Below are 12,395 nucleotides of genomic sequence, written 5' to 3'. Positions count from 1 at the left end.
GCTGTGCTTCTGTTCATGCAGACCAGGACACTTCTGGCCTTCTCTGCTGCCAGGACGTGCTGCTGGCTCATAAACTGCTTGTGTCCACCGGAGCCTCAAGGTCCTTTTCAGCAGAGCTACTGCCCAGCCAGTCAGTCTCCAGCCTTCATTGTTGCAATGGTTTCTTTACTTGGAAAAGCAGGGCTTTCCTTTTGCCTTTGCTGAATTCTCCACAGCTCTTGCTGGTCCATTCCTCCAGTTTGCCTAGGTCCCTCTGAATGGCAGCTCTGCCTAAGCATGGCAGTTCTTATAAAACTTCCCATCTCCCTTGTCAACAGCTCATGTTGTCCATAGCCCCTTCATAGCTTCAAGTTCTCATTCTCATCTTTAAAAAAAATCTGAAAGACTAATACCTACAATAATTCACCAGCTTACTTTCTGCAGCATCCTTTTAGCCAAAGCGAGCTGTACTTGAAGATCCACAGATCCCCACATAGGTCAGTTTTCAGAAGAGCTTCTCTTCCTCCAAACCACTGCTTTAATTTTTACACAGACCCCAAGAACTTTCTGCACTCCTACCAGAAGTCAGTCCAAAGAGGAGACTGAATGCTGTCATGTAAATTTAATCTTCCCCTCAAAACCTGATTTTTCTAATTCTCAGTAGAAGGTGAGTTTTGTGGGTTTTTTTTGTTGTTGCTTTGTGTTTTTTTTTTTTAAGTATATCCTTGAAATTAATATTAACTACATTGATCCTCTACTTCTGAACCACTTTGTGTTTTCTTTTCCCCTCTTTCCCTTAGCGTAAAGAAGTGCATATAAATAAGAAGGGCAGAAGTTTTATCTCCTGGTAGTGCTATACAGATGAATACAAACAAAAAGAAGAAAACTGACCATGGGATGATTTTTTTAAAGATGAACACTTTTGAACTACTTTAAAAACAAAAGCAGTTCATCAGAAGAGAAGAAAAACTAATATGAGACAACTAGTAGTATATGTTCAACAGTTCTGTAGAAGTTCAGTCATCAAACTGATTACGTACTAAGAAAAGAAGACATGAAGATAGAATCACTTTGTTGAAACTGCAGAGCCACAGGCAATAACTAAAGACCTCATTCAGGAGAGGATACCATTCTGCAAAGGCAAAGGTAACTGCTTACAAACCTCCCAGTTTAATTATATAGTATTTTACTGTTCACAGATGAGAGTCTACTGCATGGAATTTTTCAGCGTTTAAAAGCTTCACTTCAAGTTTTTAAAAGATATTTCCATTCCTATCCCAGAGCATCAGCCAAATGGAGCTCATTCACAACTCTCCATTAAAAATTCACTGTAAGCCATGACTGAAAAACAATATTTGTAGAAGTTCAGAGTAAAAAAGTGACTTCTATATGTTTCTCCTATCTTAAAGTGAAGGTTTTTACTACTGGTGAAATGTGCAATATACAAGAGTTATGGCTATTGAGGGAACCATACATTTGAATTTCCCAACTTCTGTGAGTTTAAAGTGTGAACTGTAATGTTGTAGTATAACAGTTAAATGTAATAAGGATAAGAAAATTAAAAGAAAAGGAAAAGACTCAGGTTATGTATTTACAATGGCAGTAAAGCATTGTATTCCTATGAGATCACCTTTAAAAACCTGAGGGCAATAGCCTTAACCATAAACCGAGAACGCTAGCTACAGTTATTAAATAGAGATTAGAAAGAGTTATCAACTGCTCTGAATACCTAAACTTTTATAACCTTCACACTAGTTGTCTTAACTGATAAAGACTCTGCACCTGATGGATCTTTGAGAAGGAGCATGAATCCCAATGACCCAGACCTATTACAGATTCAAGAGTCATCATTATATAAGAAGCTGAGAAATAATATGAAAAGTGAAAGAAGTAGAAAAACATTAGAATCACAATCCTGCAAAAACACATTACTAGGTAACTTCAGTCCATCACAATGTCAGTTTGAAGTTGACAGGCATGCAGAGCCATGGGTGCATCTTACTATTTCAGATTCCTTCTCAGCTTCAGGGAGCTGTTGTGGTTACATAACTCCTAGTCCTTTTAAACATTCTCATGAATGCATAAATCAGTCACTATAACCCTGAACAGTTCTGAGAGTGATCACCAAAAGGTGCTAAGCTACAAAACATGCAGCAAAAATAAGGAAAAAAAGGACATCTATCACCTGAGATGTTTTACAAGCAGACAAGGAAAAAAAATACACGTTTCCTAACAACCTAGCCCAGAAGACAAAAAAAAAATCTACATCTTTTTATCTTTGTTATGCCAACTTCTTTTTGACTGATTGAGTCTTAAAGTTTTTTGGGACACCAGACTCTAACGCCATCCTAACGTACATAATGTGCCAGTAACAAGACAAAAACCTGCTTTATCCTCTATAGGATGCACTAGCAAAACAAGCATTTCTTTCCCTGAGTACTGAGTTTACTACCTACAGCTTAACTCGAGACACCAGACAAAAATGAAATGACAGTCATAATGCAATCTTTACAAAAATATTTCTCATAGGTAATGCATTCTTCAGATGCAGCACTTCTATGTGCATTCCCATTGGTGGTGTCGTACAGCAAACAATTATACACCAATGCCTTTCTGTTGTCAAAAGCTAGAGGTGCCTACTTGCCCCATCTCACTTGTCTCATGCTCAAATAAGGCAGCACCTACTAGCATTCTCAAGTTTTTCCTCATCCGGATTCCCCTAGAGATGAAGGAACTAACCGTAGGAACACAGAGCTAAGTGGTGAATTTCCAAAAGGAGGAGCCACCTCAGAAGACTAACTAGTAACCAACCCTCTTATCTTTTATCGTGCTCCATAAACACAGGAAATAGGAAAAACTCCCAGCAGTACTTTATTCCCCCTGCTTCCCTTTTGCAATATTTTCCTTTTGTTCACATGCTTATTACACTTGAAAGTTTTTAATATTATGTGGGAATGAAATAATTTCATAAATTGAATCACAACCTTGTTCAATCAGTTCATTTAAGACAAATTTTATCTGCATGCTCTGTTCTACAGAGAAGTAAAGCTACACAGCACATTCTTCTAAACCGGAATTCACAGCAAAAACTGCATATCTACAGACCGCCAGCAATTCTGTTCATACTAGTTTCCCACTTTAAAAAAAATGCTAGAAATAAAAGACCTAATAAACTCATTTACAATCACCAGAACTTAAGCTATGTTTGATTCACATGGATGCATTTTGATTCATGTGAATTCTCAGAAGCTGACTGGAAGAAAAAAAAATAAACTTATTCCATTTAAGGAAGAACTAAAATTAATATGAAATCAAGTCTAGACTTAAGTAAACTTAGGTCTATTTCATTAGTAGATTATTCTCAATCATAGATACTTTCATTAGTAAATATTTCATACTATTACATTAATATAATAGAGCTTTTGTGAGTGTGTCTAGAAATACTGTTAGTAATCAGCTTTGCAACAGGGTTAACAATTTTAGAAACAAGGTTAGATCAGATACATAAAAATGTAATGAGTATTTCCTGTGTACATGCTATTTGCTCTCATTTACATTTTGCACTTGTACAGTGTTATCTACTCTGCAACTTGCAGAAAAGCAGAAACCTGAACATATCTGCTGATCCTAGCACTGCCAGGTTCTCTCCAATCTGCCAGGGGCATAAAGATTCAAACTACATACTTCCATTCTTCAGCAGTAGACAAAACTAAGTTTTTAACTCATAACTTCACATCTTCAATACTAGAGCAACGGTGAAATATTTTAATATTTAAACCTTAAAATTTTACCTGCTAGCACGTAAGTCAGTTTCTTAAGCAAACCAACCAAGCAACCGCAGTAACAAAGTAAAAAAAAAGAATCTTTCAGAGAAAAGGAAAGCCTGTTTGCAAACATCAACAAAAAAATCGTAACATTTCAGAAAAGCTTTCCTCCCTCCCTCTCAGACGATAAATCTTGTTAAAACAAAAGAGAAAATTTAGAATCTATCATCCCAATTTTATAAACATTGCAGTAATTTCTTCTTGTGATTTTGTCACCTTACAGAAAAAGATAAAACAAGTGTTTTCACACCATAAATAATGCATTCTCAATATTACCAAAATGATAAAAAGGGCACTAAAAAAGTACTTGATATCAAGAAATAAAGGCTAATTTCTACTCAGAAAACGTAGAAGTGATAAGTACTATAAACCAGGAAAAATGTCAGGGGATAAATATATGAATAAAAACTCTTCTGCATGGAGAATTACTCAAATGGCACAGTTAAAACTTCAAAGTGAAAATTCTAACTATAATGTTGGAAGACTACAAATAGAAAATAAGTATCTATTAGCTACTCCAAAAGAAGTATCTTTCAAAAAGAAAAGTCTTCAAAGTCCTATTGCAAAATATTAAATAATGAAATCTCCCCAATTCCTTATAAGCACTGAGCAATGTATTTCAAAACTAATTTTGTAACTGAAGTGTTTGAAAGAAACAACCTAGAAGCAAAATTTTAATTAATACACAGAACATTATTACAATGTTCAAGAAAGACACTTACGAAAATTTATATGAATAATTAACATGAAATTGACAGTAAACTAACATTCATAACTCAAGTGAATGAATAGAAAAGTCTGGATATAAGACTTCTCCTAATTCTACCTTTGTAAGGAGAGTAACAATCAGTGACAAGAAGAGTAATGATTTTAAGTTATTGCCTCCTTAAAGGTTAAATTGCATTTAGAAACAAATCCAGAAGAATATAATATTTCCGTTCCTTCCAGGGAGCTAAACACTTGTATTTTTAGCCTCTTAATGCTGGCTGTTACTACAAACCACCTACAGACTTAGATTTTTACAGGTGTAAATACAGGTAGTTCCAGGTCAGAAAAGGACATGCTTCCTCTTTTGGGTAATGGAGAAAAGTAAATCTAGTTTCCCTGCTTTCTCGTAAATAACCAGAAGAGATAAAAAAAGCTTCCATAAATGGCACAAAATAAAACAGAAAACAAAGACAAAACTGTCCTCTTGATTCCAGGAAATAACTAACAGCAGATCACCACAAATGGAAACCAATTTATGTATAAAGCTAATTTTTTTTTTTAAGTTAATATCCACTGATGTATTCTTACCAAGCTTCAGGCAACAAGAAAGCATATTCATGTGGTGAAGTAGTCTCTGGGAAATTGGAGAGAATTGCTTGTCTGTGTGGAAGCAAAGCTGATCCATGGAAAGTGAACAAGATTTCCAGGGCTCTGACATTGCTTTCCTAAAGAGAAAAACAGTATGTCGTGAAACTAATTTAGGACTGATACAGACTGAAACTGAGCAAATAATGTAAGTTTAGATCACACAACATTTAATTTTAAGATTTTCCTCAGCAATAAGGAGAATTAGCTCAGGGTCACTGATTGCAAATAAATAAACGCAAACAAATACACCCTCCAATTCTTCAGTTTCCATGCACATAAGTCAAAGAGGCAAAAAAAGTACATTATAGTAAAATATTAATACCCGAGCATAAGTTCTTGCTGAAAGCACAATATTCTGATTTCTGAACTTCTTGAAGAATTCACCATCATAGTGCTGTTTAGCTGCATGAGGTCCTCCAAGGATTTCCTTTAAAAATATTAGAGAAGGCTGTTTTTTTATACAAGATTTACAAAAGCATAAAAAGTGTGTTTCTTTATCATACAATGATGAAGCATCCGTTATACCTGCAAAACATGGGGGAGGGATTAGTTTTTGTTTTTCTTTCCTTTTTTTTTTTTAATTTATCTCTATATGAAAAACATTTGTGGTTGTTTTTTTTTTTTTTTTTATTAAAGCTATGGCAATTCTCTGCATTATTTGAATTAGGGTGTAGACAACATTAGTTACAAAGGGATTTGGTAAAAATCACAACTTAAATGGTACCAACTGCAAAGTTCAGTTTAAAAAAACTAAGCAAAACACAGTTTTCAACTCCAAAGTTTCACTTCCGTAACTCATGAAAGAAAAATAAGATTTACTAGAGAATCTGAATAGAACTTCCTAATTAGACTGATTGAGGGAGCTTCAAAGCAATAATAATAATGCACCAATTCCACATTCCATGTTGTTGTGTAAGTTATTTCCTACACTCAAAACTGTTCAATTATTCAAGACACATCAGATTTCCCCTCTGACATTTTACTTTAATGTCATATTCATGTGTAAATGCCAAGTGCACTTAATACCAGCTAACATGCACTTTATGCTGTACATGACTATTCCTGAAAAAAGGGAAAACAGTCTGTGTTTTGCTGGCAGACAGCCACAGTATGTTCAAAACAGGCTTCTGCCCAGCTATGCTTCTCAAAGCTAAAAGCTAGCCATTTGCAACCTTGAAGAACAAGAAATGAGGTAGCCTGAACAGAAAACAGCTTACATTTCTCAAGTGAGAGACCTACATTTGGACAAGACTATGAATGTTAACACTATAACATACGAAAAAATACAATGATGCGACAAAAATGTTACAGGAGTATCTGTGTAATAAGAATTCAAAAGAACTTAAGTCAGTTACCAAGTTCCCTTACCTCGTAGGTTTCAAGGCGATCAAGATAAATTAACAGCTTCAGCCTGCTACGGCAGAGTTCTTTTTGTTCCAGTGTTAGCCTGTTACCAAAGAAAGAATTTTCACATTTACAATTGATACTGTATATCATATACATATGAAGACAACAGCTATATATTCGAATGATTTGGTGTATTGGAGAATATTGAGAAGTGAAGTAAATTGAGAACTTTGATAAAATATAACACCAAATAAAACTCTACACCACTTTTCTATCACGAATAACGTACATAAGAATAACTATGTTCTTGCAACTCTGTAGTTATAAGTCTACAAGTCTGAATAGAACATGGCTTAACACTGCATTTACTTTGCGAAGTTTACTGATAACAGCAGTTCTCGATGCTTCCTGGCCTCTTTTTCCTTTCTAGCATCTGTTTCCTCATCTGCTGACAAGAAGTCTTCATAGGGAATTTCGATGTCCACCTCCCCTGGTAAGATAAATCTGGAGGACATAACAACCAAATCAACACTGATACAAACAAAAAAAAAGATATGAAGAACATACTGCTGAAAAAGCATATTGACACAGTTTTCTATTTATGTCTTGACTAAAAATCTAAACTTTCATAGAAAATTGTAATACTGAATTTTGCTATTGTAAGAAGACACTCGGCACAATCAAACAAAAGGCATCGAAAAGCAACTCTTCGACCCCCCCACCTCCAAAAAAAATACCCACAACTTTGATGGTAAAAGCTTCTAAAGTCTACAGGTAACACTGAAATTGGCAATGTTTCTACAACTTACAATTGTAATAGATGACTGGATGAAGAGAGAACATCCTATTCCTCCATCATGAACTGAATGCCAAAGAGAATTGTCTCTGCATACATTTATCTACTGACCCAATCCTGCCACTGCATTTTGCTTTGCCCCTCCCCACTTAAACAACAGAATATTAATCACAACAATCAAGACATAAAATAAAACATCTTCATTAGGAGTAGCTGCAGCTACCAGAAGAGACAGCAGAAACAGTCTCTCAGAAAAATCAAGACATCAGAAGTTCTTTGTAATGGAAAAGATAACGGGCATCCAGACATAAGAGAAAATTCATTATAGAAGTACTTTATCAAAGGTAAAATGGGAATAAACACCTTGTAGACATCTATAGAATAGTTTGATTCAGAGCACTGAATTTTTCAATGCCCTGCAAAAGCATCTTAATATTTTCACTATTAGTTCATTTAGGAGGAAAAAGAAAAAAACACTCTTCCCAAACCTGCCGCCATCTTCTCCTTTTCCTATGGCCACAAGAGCCTCCAAGTCTGTGCCTTTCAAGCCATACTGTAGTAACTTCTTCGCAGCATCCACATTCTCTGGAACTCTTTCCAAGCACTCGTGAAGAACCCACGCACGCTTCTTAATTTTGCTCTGTCCAAGATAAAAGCATAGGCCTAATGTTATATGTTTCAATCCAGAGCAATGAAAACAGAAATGTTAAGTAGAAGAAACACATTAGAAGACTTTAAGAAAACATCAAATTAATCTGGTAACCGGCAATATGAACAAAAAATAAAGTGAGATGAGGAAAATACCCCACAAACAATAATCTACAGTTCTGTTCAATCAGTATGTGGTCTTCGTTTTGTTCAGTTAATGCAATGGAGTTAATTCTCTTTGCAGGGCTCTCCACACAACTTTGTTTACTAGCTAAAGAAAAGCCTCCAGCACAAGAAACTGCATCCTGAAGGAAATCAATGGTCACTGAATATAGCCCACCAATAGAAAGAGAAGCAAAGAATGCAAAAAACATAATTCCCTCCGAGTTTACATGGAGGAAGAGGGCACAAATGCCAAATGATCGTATCAGACCATTCACAACAACAGAAACAGAAATTGTTATTTCTGCTCCCTCATTAGTATCACTCCTGATTATACTGTATCAAATGTGATGTTTTGGGTCCAAAGATACAGCTGTTACAGATTCCGTGTATTCCCCAACAGGACTTGAGTTATTCTCAGTATCTGTCTCTTCTGTCACAGAAGACCATAGACACAGAGAGGTCACAAAGTATTATTGGCTCTATATGCCAATCTTTAGTTGACATTACATAGCATATGGAGAATGGTTACTTAGAAAATCTTATTTTGACATTTAATTAATATATATTGAAATAAATAAAACTACATGACATTTCTCTTCATCTCATAGAAGATTTTACATCATTGCACGATTAGGTTGTGCATCTTTGATGATGCCTGTCTGCTGAGTTAGGTAACTCTCTTTAAAACAAACAAAACCCATGTTGGATTCTACTGAAACAGTCCAGTCACAGGTTGGATTTAATAGCAGTTTTGTTATTCAACCTTTGCAATAACTATGGATACCAACCTAACCTTCCCACATGATTTTCTAAAATACCTGGAAGTTATTTAAATGTATTCCATTTCTAATTATTATTCATTTGCCGTGAAACAATCTACTGCTACATGTGGGAAAGAGATTACATTAGAGAGAGCTACTAACTGAAATTAGAAGATATTCCAAAGGAAAGATTTCCATTAACTTTTAAGGTCTCCGAATCAAGCCTTCAGTTAAATTAACAAGATCACTCTCCACATGGAATTTGCAGGACAGCTCTCCAAACTGCCACCAATTTATGTTGCATAAATTAGAACACAATTCAATTTCTGTGAAGATAACACAGACATTCTGAAAAGAAAGCCTAAAAGTCACAAAAACAAACCCACCAAATAGTCTTGAATTGAAGCAACGTTAACAGCCGATTTCCTCCACTGTCTTTGATAGACAAGATCAGAATCAAGGCCATATGCTTGAGCCAAAGACAGAGCTTCCCCATATTCTTCATTATCAATCTGAAAAGTAAACACATGAAAATGAAAGTCCACATTAAACAATCAATTATTAAGTCTCTGTGTTGAAACAGGTAGAGGGATAATTACTACGGGTATGCTTAAGCAGGTAAGAAAGTGAATGGCTTATAAGATAAGAATGAATAAGACCCAGATCTGACAGAAGCCTTTAGAAAAACAGAGACTTTTCCTCAATAAAAAGGAAGAAGTTTACGCAACCAGTATGACATTAGCACCCCTTGGAAACTCTAATAGCTATTAGGCTTGACTGCTTTGCCATCAGAACAACCGAAATGTCCTAAACAAAGTACTAACTAGAGAAGTCTTCAAGAAAAAGAAGCATCTCTTCTGTGATAAAAATGTGTCACAGGACTACTTTTTATGTACTTTATATGTGAAAAAAACATGCATGTCAATTACATTAATATCAGAGTATAAGTTAACCCATTCTCTAGACAATAACAAACCTAACTAATTTCTTTCAACATATCTGCTTAGCCTCCCCATTATTTGTAAACACTCACATGAGCACAATTCCAACACTAATGAAGCATAGTTACCTGCAAACATCTTATTTGAATTATCATGGTTTATAAACAATGGTCACCTACATCAGATAACATAGCCCACTTTCAGCTATGAAACCCCCTAGAAATATGTGCCTAAGTTCTACTGTTAATATAACAACTATTTTTAAAAGTATTTTTAAGTATGTCTAAATAAAGGTCATTATCAGATACAACCTTCCCTTCAGTACTCACTTTTCTCTGGTAAAGCTCCTCTGGAGTTGTGGACCTCAAGCTAACAAGGCGGAAATTCTTTGTAATAGTACGCGGACGTTTTCGTGGTGGAGCAAATCGTTCCATTTCTGTCACAAAGTACAGGCCTTGCTTCAGGTAGCTGAAGTATCTGTCCTTAGCAGAATTTTCATCATCAGAGTCAGAGTCATCTTCTCCCTCATCTTCATCACCAGGTCTGCTCTCCAAGCGTAATCTTTTTGGAACAAGTTTTATCTCACACTGCACAGAAAACAATTCTTAGGGGTAGAATACAAAGCTTCCACCTAGCATATCTCATCTAGCTTGGTGACAACAGAGTACACCTCCACTTCCAGAACTTCAGATTTCTGGATCAACGTTATTCCTCCTTTAAACCCTTTACTTCTCAGCTTGATTAATATTCTCCTTGATTTAAGACTTCATCCTTTACCTACTAAAGCAAGGGCAAAGGTTTGTTAATAGTAACCCACTATTGCACTAGATACACTATCCTACACCACCCCAGACAGTACAGAACTATGGAGACATATGTAAATCTCAGCACACTGTTACATAGCTTACTTCAGTGTATGAAAATGTTTTCAACTCTTAGGTAAGCACAAGTATCTATTTCTTTTCAATACAAATGTAATCTCCAACTATTCTTCCCCATGTTCTTCTTCCTACAACATGCAAGTCACTGGCTATATCTGATTTCTAGAATAATAAACCTTTCGAAAAACATACATGCAAGCTTTGGTACACATTGAGATATTCTGACATATTTTTTTTTTTCGTTTAAGATGTTTAAGACCTATTTCAATGCAAGTCTTAGGAAACAATCGGTTTTTTTGTTTCAGAGAAAACTTTTGGTTAACTTCACTACCAAAGTAATGTCCTACTCCTGTCTGGAATCCTACTAAGGATTAACAAAAAAATAGATCCCTTGCACAACTTGGTCTTAATTTCAATTTGTTCCTTATTTCTTTTAAATATACTCAAGAGGCACCTGTTTCAAAATGGGAGAGGGGTGCAGCATTCTTGTGGTATTCTTCAAATGTACTAACAAACGAAGCAGTGAAAACTGACTGCTGACACAAACTGCTTCCTTCAGAATTTCCTTTCCTTCCTTTCAGACTCAGGCTTCTACAAGTTTTTTCATCTGCTGTCTACATAACAACTTAATTGCCAAGTAACTTAAAGACAGTTGAATTGCAGGATGTTCAGAATTGCCTGCCTAGAGTTAAGGAGGCAGAATCACTTTTCCTATTAATGATAATTAACATACATATGCATGCAACATCCTTAGGATTACATATAAAAAAGCAAATTATTTCTATTGCTTTCCAGAATGATGTGTATTCCTCACCTCCAGACTTAGAAATCCTCCATCATGGGCTGAAGTGACCTGAGGAGAACTCTCAAACCATTCACATGACTTTCCCAGCAAGTTTCTTAATGTCTTCACTGATGACACAGTTAATGCACCAGAGCAGCGAGCCAGAATCACAGAATTATCTGCCCACCAATTTACATCTATCAGTGGGTAATAGGATTCTTTATCTAATATAAAGAAATAAGAAAGCATCTCATAAGGAAAGATAATTTTAAACACCAGATAAGAACTGAAGTGGCTTCAATTAAAAGATTTCATCTGATGGCCTAATTTAACAAACATTTTATTATTTTATATGCATCCTTACTTCATTAAGTTTGCATTTTGGGCCAACTGCAGTTTACTGAAATCACTTCTGCGTTAACTAAAGTTGTTATGGGGGAAAAAAAATAAATCCATTTTTGACTTAACCTAAGTATTTTTCTTTAATATTATTTAGAAAAAAGTTCACAGTAAACTGATTTACTTGCACAAAACATGACAGAATTTAGATATTTGATAAATGACTCCTTTATACTTTACTTCCCAGTCCATCCTTGATCAAATAAGTCCCCCTGGCAAGGAATGTTATATTGATGAAACTCAGAAAAGGTTACATTGCTTTTGAGGACAAGTGACAACTGTGAACAAGGCTCCTGAGACAGCCTACAAGATGTGGTTGTTAAGAAAATTTAAGCACCAACAAGAAAAAAAATCACCACAGATGAGGATGGAAGCCATGTCACTTCTAAGATTATTTGTATTATAATAACTGGGTATTGGGACAAAAATGTTCATCTCAAAGAGTTAGCTCAATTTAATACATTATCATTACCCACCTCTCTAATAAAAGCCAACCATTATCCAAAAAGGACAG

The 12,395-nt window shown here is 35.3% G+C and overlaps 1 protein-coding gene across 2 annotated transcripts in view; it reads right to left on the bottom strand.

The window, feature by feature from the left end:
- NBAS (NBAS subunit of NRZ tethering complex) overlaps positions 1-12,395 on the bottom strand; it is a 187,950-nt gene that overhangs the window by 145,863 nt on the left and 29,692 nt on the right. For both annotated transcript variants that reach the window (XM_040551536.1, XM_040551538.1), the window contains exons 14-21: positions 11,513-11,706; positions 10,147-10,404; positions 9,263-9,388; positions 7,791-7,942; positions 6,876-7,010; positions 6,528-6,606; positions 5,482-5,586; positions 5,100-5,236 (exon numbers count right to left, since the gene is read on the bottom strand). In XM_040551536.1, coding sequence (XP_040407470.1) covers positions 5,100-5,236; positions 5,482-5,586; positions 6,528-6,606; positions 6,876-7,010; positions 7,791-7,942; positions 9,263-9,388; positions 10,147-10,404; positions 11,513-11,706 — 1,186 coding nt within the window. The remainder of the gene's footprint in view (positions 1-5,099; positions 5,237-5,481; positions 5,587-6,527; positions 6,607-6,875; positions 7,011-7,790; positions 7,943-9,262; positions 9,389-10,146; positions 10,405-11,512; positions 11,707-12,395) is intronic.

The sequence above is a fragment of the Cygnus olor genome, chromosome 3 (genome assembly GCF_009769625.2).
Source record: "Cygnus olor isolate bCygOlo1 chromosome 3, bCygOlo1.pri.v2, whole genome shotgun sequence".
NCBI classification, from domain to species: Eukaryota; Metazoa; Chordata; class Aves; order Anseriformes; family Anatidae; genus Cygnus; species Cygnus olor.
Note: the sequence above shows the minus strand (reverse complement) of the source record. Positions and strands in the feature narration are given on the sequence as shown.